This window comes from Trachurus japonicus, chromosome 22, assembly GCF_045865225.1.
Source record: "Trachurus japonicus isolate A0001 chromosome 22, Traja_1.0".
NCBI lineage: Eukaryota > Metazoa > Chordata > Actinopteri > Carangiformes > Carangidae > Trachurus > Trachurus japonicus.
Genome location: NC_140928.1, coordinates 19,103,174 through 19,121,184, shown reverse-complemented (window position 1 = coordinate 19,121,184; position 18,011 = coordinate 19,103,174). Strand labels below are relative to the sequence as shown.

Below are 18,011 nucleotides of genomic sequence, written 5' to 3'. Positions count from 1 at the left end.
AAAGACCAACTCAGACTCTGCTTTATGTTTGGCAATATAGATAAAAAGGTATGCCATTGAACATATTCCATTAACTTTTAAGGGGGCAGCGGCTGCTTCATATTGAACATGCTCTTTTCTCTAAAACTATCATGAATAGTAGAAAGAAAGAAAAAGAATATAATTTGAAGAAAAAAAACAACAACCCAGATGTTGATTATAATATATTTTATAATTAAATTATAATAGTAGGCTATATGTGATCATTTGTTTTTGTGTCTTACAAAGGAAGTTGTGCTGTTAATGTTTAATTTAGGAAATGGGCAGGGCCCAGGTATAAAACTGATTTCTAGCCCCTCACCTCCTTGATGTTCAACAATAACCTCCTGGGCCGCCTGGTGGCGCATTTGAGAAGTACACCCACACCACACACGTCAACTCCCAGTGCGGCTGCTCTGATTGGTTCTCGACGGTCACGTGTTTATTCTGAAGATGGCGTCTCCAAATGGAGGTAAATTCTAATTCCTTACCCTGCTATGCCGTGTATAAATTGTAAATTTGACGTTATTAAGCTCGCTAAACCGTAGCCGACTCCTTCACCGTGCTACACAAACACGCCGAGAGGACAAAACACACATGTTAGCGCTGTATTTGTACTGTTTAAGGATGTTTTTTGTCTTCCGTTGGCTAAAGGGAAGCACAGCGGACTCAGAGAGCCTGAACCTAATGTACAGCTTAACCCAAAACACAGTCTGCTGCTGCTGCTGCTGCTGCTGCTGCACTACACCCAGGCTAAACCCTTACACCATCACAGTGTTTTTGTTTCACAACGTCTGGACTATTTATGGATGTTACACTCGGTTCATCATGTTTCACCTCCAACACGACGTTATCAATGCAGGTTGTTTACTCGTGTTGCATTCACAGACAAACAGTTGTGTAGTGTACTGTAACGTTACACATTCAATGCCCCCCCTTTGTAGATACGCCAGTACGGTAAAACAATATGTGTTGTGCTATAAAAAGTTCTTATCTATTTGATCTTCCCTTATATGAGGTGTGGATTTAATTATCTGTTGCAGGGTTGTAACCAACTAATGGTCGTTATAAATGGACCTGCTTATTGTTTTTTCGATTAATCAATGAACCAACCAGCTCCACTTAATCACTTTAATCCAAGGTGGAGGTTTCCTTTTTTTCTTTTATTGAAAATGATACTGATATGTTTAAATGATTATTAAAACTGTCTCAATATGTTTCACTATTGAGTGATGGTGTTATACTGGACTGCATTATAGCTGACTTGTTTCAAAGTTAGAAACAGCTTTTAAAGTAAAGTAGCCCCATGCAACACTACATTTAACTATGACCTCAATAAACATATGATTTGATTTATTGATTTCTTGCATTGCCAGCAAAAACTGAACATTATGTTATTTGTGGTGGTGGGATTTATGGCAGCAACATTGTCTTGAGTTGTAATAGATTTATCAGGTGTACAACGTGGGAGATTTAGTGGTATATTAGCTATGTGTTGAGAACTTGAGATGGGTTTGTGTTGTCTTGAGTTTGGAAATATTTCAATTTGAAATGTTCACGGCTTGGAGTTCATGGGAGGAAAGGTGCTTTATGGTATTTCTGTATGGTTCTAAGTAAACACTTTAATAATGAGCCTGAAAGCCTTGTATTGGTGCTTCCTCCTCACACCACCACTAATGGCCCTCACAGTCTTCAGATCTATGTGAGATTTTAGAATAATGTGTTAAACAGTGTCCTCCACCATTATCATCAAAACACTAAATAAGAGATTATTTCAGTTCCATTTTCTTCATCCATTCAGTTGAGTCCAGAGACTTGGAGACTGTTGGAGGCTCAAAGTGGAACAACACCTTGCTATGAGACTTGTTTTGCTTTTCCGTGAATTGTTCACCCAATTGTATTTTAAATGTACAGTTTCAAAATTATTTTAACATCTCACGTAGGTTTTTTTATTTTATTTTGGTTATTAATTATTTCAGCTACACATTTGCCATGATGAGTTTTCTATGTCTGTTTGTGTGCTACCCCATGACCAGTCGTGACCAACTGATCATTTTTATTGTCAGTTCATCTGTGAATATTTCCATTGTTTGTTTTTTCTATGGAATGCTTAAGAAATAGTAAAAGAGGAGAGATTAAGCCTCTAATCATTTCCTACAGTCTAAACTATTCTACTATGTTGTCTGACAAACTTAAATTATTTGATTTCCAATTAATTGTCTGCTGATCAAATAATCAGCTAATTGTTACAGCTCTATACATTAGATAACATACCAATTAGAAGAAATGTCACAGAAAAATGTTGTGTGCTCTATCCTGTTGAAGTTCCGACATGAATTTTAGTTTTGTTTTATTAGAAATATAATTTTCAACCCAATTGTATCCAACTTTTGTTGTTTTTGCCAGAATTACACACACAATTTCTGAATTCTCCATAGAAATGTTTAAAAATAAATGCTCTTGTGTTAAATCTTGATAGGTGACGATTTTGAGTCTTCATTGCTGAGTTTTGAGAAGTTGGACAGAGCGTCACCAGACCTGTGGCCAGAACAGTGTAAGTTCACATTCTCCCTGCTCTTGTGTTATTAATACTCATTATGGAATCGTGTTTTATTTGATCCGAATCTTAATTATCCTGTAATCTCTCACACAGTGCCTGGAGTCGCAGAATTTGCTGCATCGTGTAAAAACGTGAGTTAGATTCACTGTGTCTCACTTTGATTTACAAAGCAAATGATTAAATAGCTCTGACACACTAGAATATATTACCCTGCTGTGTAAATCTTTCCCGAGTTGCCTGCTGAGAGTTTTGTTGTCTTACATTACAGCCCATCACTAATTCACCCCCTAAGTGGATGGCCGAGCTAGAGACCGAGGACATTGAAATGTTGAAAGGTATGTACCTGACCTGTGTGAACCGTCTCAGTGTACCTGCAACATTTGGTGTTAGGATGATTGTAGTGAGTGTGGACAGAAACAGCATTAAATCATAATCCTGTCAAATGGGATAACATTTTGTTAAAACTAGTTACATGTAGCTGAGAGCTTTCATAATGTGTCCTGTCATCTGTCTGTAGAGCTGGGCAGTCTGACCACAGCCAACCTGATGGAGAAGGTGAAAGGACTTCAGAACCTCGCTTACCAGCTGGGCTTAGAAGAGTGTGAGTACATAAACAACACACACACACACACACACACATGTATTTGTAAAAGGCTTTTGGGTTGATCCAACTTTCAGCTTTCTTGAATATAAAATATTAGCCACATGTGACCACTAGATGGAGCTCATAGCTTTTCTCTGTCAAGCCTGTGGCTGTCACAGCATCCCAGACAGGTTGACTGCACTCAGGCTTACAGGGTTTTTTTCCTCCACTGACAGAATAGATAATGTTGAAAACGTAACTTTGCAATGTAGAATGACCTCTCCATTCATATCAAACTGAATAAATAAGCCGACCTTGAGGTCTTACAAATAATTTAGGTCAATCTTGTTAAATTGGAGAAGGTAAGAAACAAGGGCATGCTCATAAGAGCCCATACAACAAGTGCTCAAGCATTTGATGGATGCAAAATCTAGTTTTTAATCCATTCCCCACTACCTCCATTGTCATAATCCTTGTGGAGTGTGGATTAGAGAGATGAAGATAAGTGCTCATATTTTCCCTAAGAGAAAAATGGGTATTTATTTTTTCCCAGGGAAAAACACAAGCAAAGAAGAATTGTGGTATAGCTGCTCTCTTACTGGGATCAGATATATAAATAAACACACATGGCAGTTAAATCGGTTAAATACAAACAACAAGTCTGTGCATCTGGGCAAAGTGATCTGATCTGAGCGGTCATACTGTGGCCTGCAGCCTTTTTTTGGCTTTGAGTGAACACTCTGGGAAACTACATGAAGACAGCTTGCACTTATCAATCAAATGAAGCCAAACAAAATGAATTAGGTCTTTGAGGAGAGATGTGTAACCAAAAAGATCATCAGATTTATTTCAGGCGAGGGTTAGAGAGTTGATTCCAGATTGAGTGACATATTGAAGACTTCCAGTGGTGGTATGATGCACACTCCTCCAACAAACTACATGAGTTCTGAAATCCTAAACGTGTGGATGCATATTATTGTGCTGTAGGAAGCATCTAATGATCAGGACGTATGTGTTGTGTTTGCAAAGACCACAAGTCACAGGTTAATTTTGTTTAAAAAGTCTCTAATCTCCCTGATTTCTAAACCCAGAGAGGCATGTAAACTGGCTGCTTTGAAGATGTTAGCTGTCATAGGCGCAGGGCCGCCGCGGCTTTGCAATCATGTCGTGTACCTCGGGATGACGGGACACAATGATGGTTATTATTGGTGTCAGAGCAGCCCTGTAATGGGCGCCTGTTTAATGCTCTCTGGTTTAATTTTCTCCTTTTCCTGGCTGTCAGGGGAGGGCCTTGTAAATCTCGGCTACTTTTTCATCATGTTTGTGCACTCTTCACCACCCATAAACGAGACACCGCAGAGTCACGGCACAGCGAGGGCAGGGGACAGGATTTACTGCCCCTCCCCCGCCACCCACCCTCCCACCCAGCCCACTTCAACATGTGGGACCATTAAAAGAGGGAGCTGGTTAATGGGCAGAGCACAATCAAGCGGTGAAAACTCACCCGCTCGACTGCAGGGAGAACGCAGGACCTGAACCAGACGTTACCATTCCTCCACTGTCAGAACACACAGAAGCACAGTATTAGTGCTGGTTTCTGAATTTCTTTGCCGATTGTGCACTGTTGCACACATCGCTGCATATTAATGTTTGTACATATGTATTAAGATAGATTTGAAGGGAGGACCGACCCCCCCCCCCCCTTCCACCCCCAGAACCCCCCAATAATAGCTGTGACGCTGGCCCAGTCGAGTCCCACAGGGGTTTGACGCGTGCCTCTTTCTCAGGCCCCAGCTGTTACTCCACCCCGTGATGAATGCCTCTGTCGTGGGCCGCTGAGCGTGGGCATCAAGCCTCACGTCTCTGGGGAACGCTGAGGACTCTGATAAGTGCTGTTATTGGAGGTAATTGAAAGCTGAGTGTTCCTCTGGGATGCACTGGAGAGGCCTCGGCTACTGAGACGGCTGGTAACACGTGCAGCTGGAGTCGACTCGGTGATGGTGCTCTATCACACCGGCGGGCTCAAGGCCTCCCGACAACCATTTAACACTTTTGTTGTTGAGATGTGCTGACAACAAGGAAGGGTTTTAATTAGCGACTCGTTGGCGCCCGTTAATTTAGGTTTTTCCTCAAGTTGCAGTGCCTGTACTGTCATCGTTATTGTCTCCCAAATCAGATAACTGCACAAATGTAGAATGAGTGCAAAAGTCTGTAGCTGTGGAAAATGGATTTAATTGAGGTGTATAAGAGTTCAAGTGACATGTGTCAGTCAGACTCAGAGTGGGAGTTGAAATGTTGTCAAATATGAAAAACATATTGAAGTTTCTAACTCAGTGTTTTTCAGCCTTGGGGTCGGGACCCCATGTGGGGTCGCCTGGAATTCAAATGGGGTCGCCTGAAATGTCTAGTAATTGAAAATAATAATTACTGACAATTTTTTTTAATTATTATTCTTTTTAAAATTATAATTAAAAACACCAAACACAATCTTAAAGGGACAACGAGGAGTTTTCTCCGTCGGCAGAACGAAAAATTCCGCGACAATAAAAAAGTCTCATATTAATGTGGATGAATCTACGTTACCCACACTTGTTAATGGGCCCATTTTTGATAAATATATCGTTTTGTCTCTATCGTTATTGTGTTATTATTAGTGGTGGTGGAAATGCTGGTCGAGCCGACCAGCGTTTCTTTACTTTCGGTTTCGTGGCGAGTCATGAGAATAACGCAGCCGAATCGCCGTTTATGGTCGGAACTACGACGATTGTCTTCCAACCTCTGACTTTAATTCTTGATGAATGAAAACATGAGTCTGTCTTGCGCCGGTTAAAGAATTTCACGGTGCGCGGAGGCTCATAAATGTAGAGTGAAAACGCTTTGCTTTTCCAAAACTCCTCGTTGTCCCTTTAAACGACTGCATTCTATACTTTCACTTTATCGAATATAAATTGAGTTCAAATTAAATACAGTATATAAAAATAGCTGGCGCATCTTGATTGAGGGCCGCAGTCACATGATCGCGGGGTCACCCGAAATGTGTGATGTCAAAATGGGGTCACGGGCCAAAAAAGGTTGGGAACCACTGTTCTAACTCGTGCCTAAAAGAGGACACGTAACAGTATTAAAATGTAATTCCATCAGTGTGGTGCGCTGAAAACCTCATGAGCTCATATCTATAAATGTGCAACTTTATAGCAACAAAATTTTGCCATCTTTAGCGGTGCCAAAATCATCTCTGCTCTTTTGACCTAAATATAAAATATCAAACACATGAGAGAAAATTTGTTTTTAAATTCAGGAACAAGAGACGTTGTCACCTTATTCTGATAAGAGAAATGTATGTATCTATATAAAAATGGCCTTTTAGTGTATTCTGGGAGCAGAGCCACCTGTTGTCACCTGTGTATCACCACAGAGCACCTCTCCTCCAGTGTAATTCCACCTGGTGCAGACCCAGCCTGACCCCTGTTGCATCCTCCTGTGTGAAGGTGAGACTGAAGGTCGCCCGGCCCTGACAGCTCCTAATGGGCCCCGCGTTCACCACCACCTCCTCCTCACCCTCAGGATCAATCTCAGGCCTATTAGAAGCACGCCGCTGCTGAATATGATTGCATTCACTGGGCCCCACTGGTGCTAATGTGCCTCCATCAATCCATCAGGACGGGCTGACCGCGGGGCGGGCGGTTATGAAGTGCCTGAGCTGACAGCCGCTGAATGAGGAACAGGGGATGCCTCCCCACCGCCGCTGTTACTGCCCTTCCTCCTCCTCCTCCTCCTCCTCCTCCTCCTCCTCCTCACCTCCACTACTCTTCGTGCTCGTCTTCTCACCTCTGTGTCTCTGTGGGCTCGTAGTTGCGATGAATGGCAGCGTTGTGTGTTTCCTTGAAAGTGGCATCTTTTGTCGTAAGGAAAGCGAAACAAAGTTCAGGGATTCAACATAGAAGCTCAGTTTTTATCATGTAAATATCTAATAACCTTCAATTTTGTGGATTAGTTTAGTTAGATTGGCTGTTAATACTTTGAATGAATGGGTGTGCAGTTTCATAATCGTGCATCTACCTATAGTCGGGCCCCATTGTTGAAGCATTGTTTGCCATTCCATGCACATTTTGCAGCGGGGTGACATGAAGTATCTCTTTCCATGGTGTAGCAGGTTGCAGCTGTATCTGATAGAGCCCGTCCTTATCTTAAGCAGGATCAGTTTCAGAGCTGTGTGAAAAAAAGAGGGAGGCAGAACTCAACACACACACATACATGCATACACACACATTCAAACAGCGTTCCTTAGTTCTGCCTGCCTGCTGCCTCCCTGAGCAGATCGGAAATGACACCTCATTTCCATAAAGGCATTAGGAATTCATTGGATTTTCTTTCCCAGCTAATCATAGTGCGGGTGTAAAACCTTTTAGGCTTTTTAATGAATGATTTTTGACTGATTGCCTATTAATAAGGACACCTCTTGAACAGGCATAGGCTGGGGCAGGGGTTGGGAGGTGCAGATGTGTTTGTTTTTGTGTGCGAGCGAGTGTGTGTGTGTGTGTCTCAACCAGGCGAAAGTGCATTGGAGAGGGAGGAGGAGGAGGAGGGGGAGGGGGAAGAGGAGGAGGAGGAGGGGTGTGGGCCCTCTCGGTTGGGACATAAAGAGGAACCAGTGGCTCCCCTGGGAAATCACAGCTCGTGTCTGCATCTTAAATATCCCTGTGAAGTATCAATAAGTGGGTAATTGAATTTTGAACACAAACATGAGCGTCAGGTGTATGTGTTGCATGGCGGGGCTGTTTCGGGGTAGGAGGGGGGTGGGTAGGTGGGGGGCTGTGTCGGCTGAATATGTGCGCTTCCAAGTGTTTCTTTGCTTGTGTGTTTGTGTGTGTCATCTCCTCTGTGTCTCCCTTGTCCCCCGGGGGGAGCGGGTAGGGGGGGTGTGTGCGGTGAAAGTGGATGTTAAATCCATTAAATAAAGCTTACAGCCCGTAATAGCTGAGCAGCACTCGGAGATGGGCAGTGAGGGTCAGATAAGTCCTCTTAACTCTTAATGAAAGTGAATCGGGGCAGTCGCGGCTGGGGTCCAGGACTCCAGTTAACCCAGGTGGTCATCTGTCTTTGGAGCTAACAGGGGTCCAGCGCCTCACTGGGAGCGTGCCATCCAGAGAGGCGAGAGGAGGAGGGGGGGAGGGAGGGAGGGAGGGAGGGAGGGGGGAGGTGGAGGGGGGCGGAGGGGGGCTAAGGGCAGAGTGATGATTACTCTCATTTTATACACAGGGGAGTTGTGGTGGGGGCTGGGAGTGGGCTGCGACGACAATGACACCCAGCTCACTCACCGTAAACGAGGGGAAAGTAAGATGTTACACCGTCGCGTTTCCCTCTGCATTTACATTCAAGCCCCCAGGGATTTAACCAATGAAAATCATTTGCCATCGTGCAGCAGGAAAATTGCTGAAACATTCAGGCCATTCTGGAGAGTTTCAGTCAGATTTACTAATACTGTAAAATGCAAAAAAAAAAAACAATAAAAGTTTAAATAGCTTCAGGTTATAAGGGCATATTTTCTCTCAGAAACAGGTTAGTCTGCATCGTGGTTCTGTACCTCCGCAGCAGTAATCAGACACAAATGTACATCCAGAGGATTACTGGCCTGATGCGGGAGCCAGCAGGCTTTAGCAGCCTCCTCTGTTATCTGCTGCATGGTGTCCTCTCCTCCCCTCTCTCTGCCAAAATGCCATAAAGCCTCAGTCTGATGATAACCTGGTTTTGTTTATGTCTGTTTACGAGTGAAAACTGTCTAAAATAGTTGTGGATTGCGGCCGAGCCATATGGAAAATCAGAAGTAGGTAAATTTATCACGTTCTGTACAATGCGAATGTTCACTAATTGTTGGACTGCGATGGAAGCTTAGATCAGTCGGGGCTAAATGATAATTAGATCACAACAAATCAACAGGGCAAGGAAATGGCCCCCAAAATCCATACGGTGTCATTTAGTATGGATGGCAGTCGTAACAAGATGCTGATTAACTTAGTGCAAAATTAGTAATTGACCTTTCTAATCAACTAAACAAATCTCTAAGTCCCCCTAATCAGTATTGATCTCTCCTGTAGTATGACAAAGCCTGAGTGTGTGTGTCTGAGTGTGCAAAACATGTGGACATGTGCCTTTTCAGGCTGTCTAACCTCGTGTGTTCATGTACAAAATGAAGCACTTGTGAAAAAGATAAATTAATCAATTAAAGTACAGTAACAAGCAAGTGCAGCCAAGTTGAAATCCTTGATCCTCCTTGAGTCTTCAGTATTCAGTTTTAACACTTTTTACTTCCTGTTAGATAGGATTAGATTTGACCTTTCAGGTGTAAATTGAAAATGACTAAATTCCAATTTACACTGTTCATCCATCCATCCATCCATCCATCCATCCATCCATCCATCCATCCATCCATCCATCCATCCATCCAAATTTTAAAAAACCCATCAGATCCTCAGTAAACAGCAGTGTGAATTATTGCACATTTCCATCTACTACTCTTATATAAAGTTTTGTCCATAGAGATAAACAGTTGGTGCCAATAATTCTCAAGTCAGCTGCCAATAAATCCTTGCAGAAGAAGCAGGCACAATCAGATGATGATGTCATTAAAACGCTGCCAGTCAGACCTCAAACAATTAAAAAAAAATCTGCTGTGTAGTTTTGTGTATTCATTTGAGGACGGTTACTGTGTCCTCATCGCTCCACACAGAGCTGATGTTTCTCCATCTCGAGGATTCAGTGGATGTTTAAGTGACAGGGTGCACATATGTGAGCATTTATCTGCTGAATATTTCCATTCCACTTTGTTGCCTTTTGCTTTTACTGATACCCCAACTTTCCACCACAGCCAAGTCTAAAAAGCATTTTGCCATTATTTGGACCCTTTATTTTCTTGTGCATTTCCACAGCAGTATTTTTATGTGCAAACTGAAAATGATTAGGGTTGGCATTTAGAACTGAGGTGTTGTTAATGTTGATAGTATAGAAGACCTTTCTCACAAGGACAAGTCAAAGTGTTTGTGACTCAGACTTCTGTAGCTCCCTCATCATCAGTGAACTGCCTTTCAATGCATCGTTTCTTATACTGTGTTATAATTTGCCGCCCTCATCCTGCCAATCACGTCACTTTTCCTCTTTTTATAAGAATAGCCTTAGATTATAAATGGAGCGCTGCTTTCCGTTCAATTGGGAATTTAATGCAATGATATCAATGCTGTGAGTTTCTATGTGAGTATCACAAGGCTGAGCTGAGCTGTAATTAATAAGACGCTCGGTGGGGTGAGGGGTCTCGGGAGCAGTGGCTCAGCCATCCTTGATCTGTTTTACAGTTTTGGCTCATCAAGAGAAGGAGAAAAGGATAACGAGGTAGAGAGGAATGACACTTTTAAAAATCAAAAATATGAGCCGCTATCTTTTACCGTTCCTGGAGTAACTGCTCCTAATAATAAAGTGGCGTCGGTGTACTTGCGGTTTTTAGGGTCATCTCAATGTAATTACTTTCTCTCACCTAATTTTGACGGCTTCATTTCAATCTCAAGTGCCTCATGCATGTCCAGGGGTCCCCTGATGACTTTGTTTAGTGTGATTTGAAGAGACAGCAAAGTGCAAAATGAATCCGTCCCATTCCAATTAGCATCATCTTTAATCTAATGACGGACACCTCAAGGTGACGTGGCCCCCACGCCCAGATGCACCATTATCATTCCACACTGTGCAACTCATCTAAATTACGAACCACCCCGGGTTTTTCATTAGCCGCTGTGGGCCGGGGGGGCGGGGGCCCTTCACACCAGCACACAGGCAGACAGCAGTTGAGATCCTGATCACATTCTTGGTACAGGCATTGTGAAGGTGGATGACTCTCTGCTTAATGCCTGTTTGCAATCAGCCCTCGCCCTCCTGCTCTGTAGTCTTATATTTGTGTCATGTCCAAGGTTTGTTAGAAGCCATATAAAGTCGCTGAGCTGATTCCAGAGGAGCTGAGAGCCTGGTGCTCTTCTTATCTTTAACAAAGAGTAATTACTGTATCTGGATGCTGCCTCTCCAGAGTTTATGATGATGCTCTTAGAAAGTCCCCACAGTCTCCATGGTGACACAACAGTTTGTCTTTGAGAGAAAAGCCTCTGCGATGATTCCCTCCCTCAGTGAAGACCAGTTTCACAAAGGGCCTTCAGCAGGGACCGTTCACTTTCAGCCGTGTCTTTGGCTCAGACCTAACACACTTAGAGAAAACCTGCTTCATGTCTGACTCTGGACTCAGACATGTTGTCAGCACAGACTTACACTACCAGTCAAAAGTTTGGACACAGCTTCTCATTCAATGGTTTTTCTTTATTTTTATTACTTTCTACATTGTGGATACATACTTAAGATGTGAAAACTATGAAGGAACACATGTGGAATAATATAGTAAACAAAAAAGTGTTAATAAAAACAAAAGTGTTAACTGTCACCTGACTTAAACCCAATTGAGATGGTTTGGGATGAGTTGGACGGCAGAGTGAATGCAAAACAGCCAATAAGAAGGAACTCCTTCAAAACAGTTGGAAAACCGTTGCATGTGACGACCTCATGAGGCTGATGACAGAATGTCAAGATTGTGCAAAGCAAAAGGTAGCCACTTTGAAAAATCTAAAACTCTGCTTTGTTTATACTTTTTACTACTGTTTACTACATATTTACTTATCTGTTCCTACAGTAACTTATTATGGCTAGGCTACGATGCTGCCTGTATAATATTATTGTCATTATTTCTTTCTTTTTCTCTCTCTCTCTCCTATTCTTTTGCATTTTTCTTTTCTTTTCTTTTCTTATGGTAGGCTACGAATATATACTTCGTTTTCTCTCTGACAACAGATAGAGCATTGAGTTATTGATCACAGTTAACCCTCATAGGTATGCTCTTGGCTATTAAACCCAGGGATTCACCCGATGCTACCTGGGATATAGCCTGGGCATCCTTGATGGACTTAACTTGTCATTTTGTGTTATATGTTGTGTGTGTGTATGTATGTGTTCTGATTTGTAATGGTTGCAACTCGATTTTATTTTCAAGTATCTTGTCTGGTGACAGCATAAACTGTTTTGAAAAACGCATTGGATGATATTAAAGGCTTAAAAATAATTAATTTAAATATCAGAAGTCTGGTACCCAAGATTGATTTACTCCGTACATGGGTTTACTTGCACAAGCCAAATATCATTACACTTTCGGAAACATTTCTTAACAGTGATATCTCAGATAATGAAATTAGTATTAGGAACTATGTCCTATATAGAGCTGACAGAATTACTAGGCATGGAGGTGTGGCTATCTATGTTTCTACAGACATTGCTTCTGAAATTGTTATTCCTACTACTGGCCCACATGGTTTTGAGTCAGTTTTTGTGAAAATTGTATTACATAGTACGAATAAGTGTTTGCACATAGGTAGTATATACAGACCACCCTCCTCCCCAGTGGACTCCTTTAACAACTTGATTTCAACTATCACCTCTATATCTGCCATGAATGAATTAATTTTACTAGGCGACTTTAATAGGAACTGGCTAGACAAATCATCTGACACAATCAAAAGAAAATTCACTGCTATAAACCTTACCCAGCTTATAGATGAACCAACAAGGGTCACCAAGAAAACAAGTACTTTGTTGGATTGGATACTGGCTTCACATCCTGATAGGATTACCAAATCTGGTGTTATGTCTGACTGCTTTAGTGATCACTCGATTGTCTATTGTGTATGGAAAATTAAACTCCCCAAATCACCTCCAAAGTTGATAAAGATCAGACAACATAGAAAAATGGATACAGATTTATTTTGTCATGATTTGATCAACATAAACTGGGATCGTTTTCAATTAATACCCAATGTACAAGATGCCTGGGACTATTTTTATACTGAATATAATGAAGTGCTTGACAGACATGCTCCGTGGAAAATGGTCAAGGTCAAGGGTGAGCATCTTCCCTGGATCACTCCAGAGCTTATTAGTCTTTTTAGACAAAGAGACAAAGCATGGTCAACTTACCGTAGAACGAGAAACAATGATGATTGGGAAATGTATAGACAACTTAGAAACCAGAGTAAAGTCAAAACACGTAATGCCAAAGAATGTCTGAACTCTGACTTCAGGAACCCAAAACAGTTTTGGCGAAAGATTAAATCAATTACAAATGCTAAAGAAAAGCATACTATTAATCAAATAAGAGTTAACGATACTATTTTACACGATTCTTTATCTGTTGCCCAAGCACTAAATCATCATTTTTCCTCTGTTTGCTCTACTCTTCTTCCTGCATCTTATACCTATGACTGTCATGGCTACACTTCACCTCCTATCAGCTCATCCTCACCCTCATCTTTCTCATTTAGAAAAATCACACCAACTGAAGTGCTGAGTGTCATTAGGGAATCCAATGGAAATAGTAGCGCTGGACTTGACGGCCTGGAAAACAGATATATCAAATTAGCCGCCAATGTTCTTATGTATCCTCTCGCTGACTTGTTTAATCTCTCTCTCTCTACTAATGAATTACCTTACATCTGGAAATCAGCACGAATCACTCCACTTCATAAAGCAAATGATGTCCTTGATTGCAACAATTATAGACCTATATCTATCATCTGTTCAATTGCAAAAATCCTGGAAAAACTGGTCTATTCTCAACTGTCAGAATACCTCAAGATTAATAATATTTTATCTCCCTCTCAGTCTGGATTCAGATCCAACCATTCAACAACTACTGCCTTGTTGAAAATAACAAATGATATTTTTACTGCTGCAGGGAATGGTGAAATTACTGGTGCAATTTTTGTTGATTTAACCAAAGCTTTTGATTTCGTTGATCGGTATTTATTATTAGATAAGCTTTATAACATTGGTCTATCTAAAAATGTAATTTTATGGTTTAGCTCTTTTCTACATAATAGGAAACAGTGTGTTGTTGTTGATGGAAAATGTTCTGACTTGTTGGTGCAGGAAAGAGGAGTGCCTCAAGGGTCAACCTTGGGACCCCTTCTTTTCTCTATATTTGTTAATGATTTACCGTCTATATTTACTTATTCCTCTGTGCAATTGTATGCAGACGACACCGTCATTTATACTTCAAAATCTGACCTATCTGAAGTTCAAACCACCATTCAGTCTGACTTCAGTATTCTTGAAGACTGGCTCTTACAAAATAAATTACTTCTTAATAAAAACAAATCTGTCGTAATGATTTTTGGCACAAATTCCAAATTGAAATCCATCTCAGATTCATGTAATATATCTTGTAAAGATGGTACAACTCTGCAGAAAGTTGATAAAATGAAATACCTTGGTGTCTGGTTAGATCCTACTTTGTCATTTAAAACGCACATTGATTATACGGTACGGAAGGTGAACTGTCGTATTAATATGTTGTATAGGTCTAGAAACTGTTTTACATATAGTGTTAGAAAGAAACTTGCTATGCAACTTATTTTTCCAATTTTGGACTATTGTGATGTTGTGTATATCTCTGCTTCCAAATCTGTGTTAGCTCCTCTGATCAAAGTTTATAACAGAACCTGCAGATTCATACTTGAATGTCCCTATCTTACACATCACTGCCTAATGTACCAATCTCTTCAGTTTCCTTCTCCGCATGCACGACGACAGTTACACTGGTTCCAATTTATTTTCAAATGTATTCACTTTAATTACCCCCCTTATCTTAAACAGTATTTTGTGCAACTCACCTCTACTTATCAAACCAGACACTCTGTTCACCCCTACTTTTCCGTTCCACATACCAGAAAAACAACCGGTAGAAAAGCATTTATGTTCAGAGCACCAAATGACTGGAATCACCTACCCATGTGTATCAGATCTTCTCCATCTCTTAATTGCTTTAATCATGCCCTGTCTTCACATCTTGAAACTACTTGTTCATGCTTTCATTGAATCTGTCACCACATTTCGCTAAATACCTGTCCAAACTCGGTTGCAACTTGTCCGACTGATTATTGTATGTCTGTCCAGATTTTGTCTTTGTCTTGTTTTGTTTTGTTTTGTTTTTATTGTATTGTTCTGTATCCTTTCATTGTACTGTGATGTGTTGTGTTGTTGTGTTTTATGTTGACGTGAGGTGCGCAGGACCCCCTCGAAAATGAGTTGCGACAACTCAAGGGGTTTATCCTGCTGATAATAAACAACTTAAACAACAACTGGGAAAATTAGTAACATTGCATTATATTTGCAAAATCAAAATTACTCTTCACTCAATACCATAAAATTTGATTATGCAACATTTTTTTAGGTGGAAGTGATTCATTCATCATTATTTATTACATTCACAAAAATTAGTTTGTATTTGTAGCATTTTATTGTAAAGCAAAAATATGCAACAGGATGTCTTATCTCATAAAGTGATCACATCCTCTCCAATCTTTTCTCTTTTTTTGATCGTTATCAAAACCTTTGTTTCAAAACAAAGCAGCAAATGGTTCTTTATATAATAAGAAAGTTGTATGTTTATATATTTATTATATATTGTATATATTTTAATTTTGAGTTTAAATTTAGGGGAAATTTACAGTTATTCCAAAAACTGTTAATCCCTTTCACATTATTTATACAGTACAGGCCAAAAGTTTGGACACACCTTCTCATTCAATGTGTTTCCTTTATTCTCACTGAAGGCACCAAAACTATGAATGAACACATGTGGAATTAACAAAAAAGTGTGAAATAACTGAAAACACGTATTTTCTTCTTTGTCTTCTCTTTCTTCTTTTCTTCTTCCTCTCCTTCTTCCTCCTCCTCCTCTATCTCTGCCCCCACCAATTCTAGTTTCTTCAAAGTAGCCACCCTTTGCTCTGATTACTGCTTTGCACACTCTTGGCATTCTCTTGATGAGCTTCAAGAGGTGAACCTGACCTGAATGGTTTTCACTTCACAGGTGTGCCTTGTCAGGGTTCATTAGAGGAATTTCAGTGATAATCTACAATGTAAATAGTCATGAAAATAAAGGAAATGCATTGAGTGTGTCCAAACTTTTGACCTGTACTGTATGTCCATATTCCACATAGACATTAAGGTTAAAAGGATAGTTCACCCAAAATTCAGATTTCACTCATTATCTACTCACCCTCATGTCAGCTAAGAGCTGTGAGAATTTTCAGAGTCCTCCATTCCTTCTCTGAGTTACGGGGGGGTCCGCGCAGCAGTATTTGTCCATATAATGGTTGTCAATGGATACCAACTTTCTTCGTCCAAAAAGACACACCAAAAAACATCCAAATACCTCCATAGTGCTCGTCTGTAATGTCCCTCTTGTATTGAAGCCCCGACATGAGAAATTGTTCCGAAAAAAATTAAATAAGTCTATATTTTAAGCTTGTTTGTAGCGGAAGCTCCCAGTGTCTCAGTTCACTGCTCTTCCTGTACCGGCGGAACAATTTCTCATGTCGGGGCCTCAATACAAGAGGGACATTACAGATGAGCAGTATGGAGGTATTTGGATGGATGTTATTTGGTGTGTCTTTTTGGACCAAGAAAGTTGGTATCCATTGACAACCATTATATGGACAAATACTGCTGTGCGCGTAACTCAGAGAAGGGACGGAGGACTCTCTCACAGCTCTTAGTTGACATGAGGGTGAGTAGATAATGAGTGAAATTTGAATTTTGGGTGAACTATCCCTTTAATAGAGACATACACACAGACACACACTTGAACGCAATTCTGAGTGCTTGTGTCTCACCACATTGAGACGGCAATCACGCAAACCACAGGACTCTTTGGTAGCTACGTCTCCATTTTATGTTGTTTTCCATGTCCTGAAAGAACAGATGTTTGTGTAAATTACCTCCCAGCTTGATACTGCAGATATTAAATACATGCTTTGCATAACTTAACAACAGTTCAGATGGAGCTGCAGGAAAATGTTGTGTAAGACTGACAGCTTTGTTCTGACTTTACCAACTCATGAAAGATTTCTCTGGGAAAAACGCAAATAGAGTCTTGTTCTCTTACAAACATAATAATGATTAAAGCTGATTTCTTAACCTGTGCAGTGGTTTAACTTTAAGATGTGATGTTTTGTCTTCTTGTTTTGCAGCAAGGGAAATGACCAGGGGGAAATTCCTGAACATCTTGGAGCGACCCAAGAAGTGACGTCTTTCCTTTTTAAATCTCAAGCACCAGGAGATTTGGTATTTCAAAAACTGAATCTGATAAATGCATTTAGCAATATACTCTGAATATGTTCAGACCTTCACAACAAAGTTGAAAGACTTTGCTTTCAAACCCACAGACTGGAGCAAAATGCTCACTCACAGCCGAGGTCCTCTCTCCAAACTCCTCGGTGCACCTGTTGTTCCTCATAGACGCTTTTCCTTTAATGGAAACTTTAAATGATTTATTACTTATCACAGAATTTCTCTGTAGCTTGTAGACCCGCATTGCCTTGATTAAATGTTCTCTATTTATTCTGATTTCTATTTTAAACATGATTTACATTTTTTGCAATTTGTGAGGTTGTATAATAAAGTTTGAAAATGAAAAGATGATTCCCCTTTTCATTCATAAAGAGCCCTTGGAAGTGGTTCAAGTTTGCAGCCAAAGCGCTAGAGCTATTGGTGATGCAACAGATTTTCAGAGACTGTTCAACTTTTAATTAGGGCCATAACTTCATGCCTCTGCCATTCCACAAAGTGCAGCACCTCTCCGGCTGTGGACATGTAAGGAGCTCCGACGTGAGAGTGCTTTCCCGGCTACCGGGGCATGTTTTCCATTTAATGAGCATTGGAAGCAGGGTCCCCTACACAAAACATTGCGTAAAAATAATATTGCTCATTGTC

The 18,011-nt window shown here is 40.7% G+C and overlaps 1 protein-coding gene across 1 annotated transcript; it reads left to right on the top strand.

Moving 5' to 3' along the window:
• Window positions 1-369: 369 nt before the first annotated feature.
• lin52 (lin-52 DREAM MuvB core complex component) lies at window positions 370-17,715 on the top strand. Its single transcript, XM_085767794.1, has 6 exons — window positions 370-490; window positions 2,498-2,572; window positions 2,672-2,709; window positions 2,847-2,913; window positions 3,096-3,179; window positions 17,270-17,715. The coding sequence occupies exons 1-6, from the start codon at window positions 472-474 to the stop codon at window positions 17,323-17,325; spliced, it is 339 nt and encodes a 112-aa protein (XP_085623920.1). The 5' UTR covers window positions 370-471; the 3' UTR covers window positions 17,326-17,715.
• The last annotated feature ends 296 nt before the right edge of the window (window positions 17,716-18,011 follow it).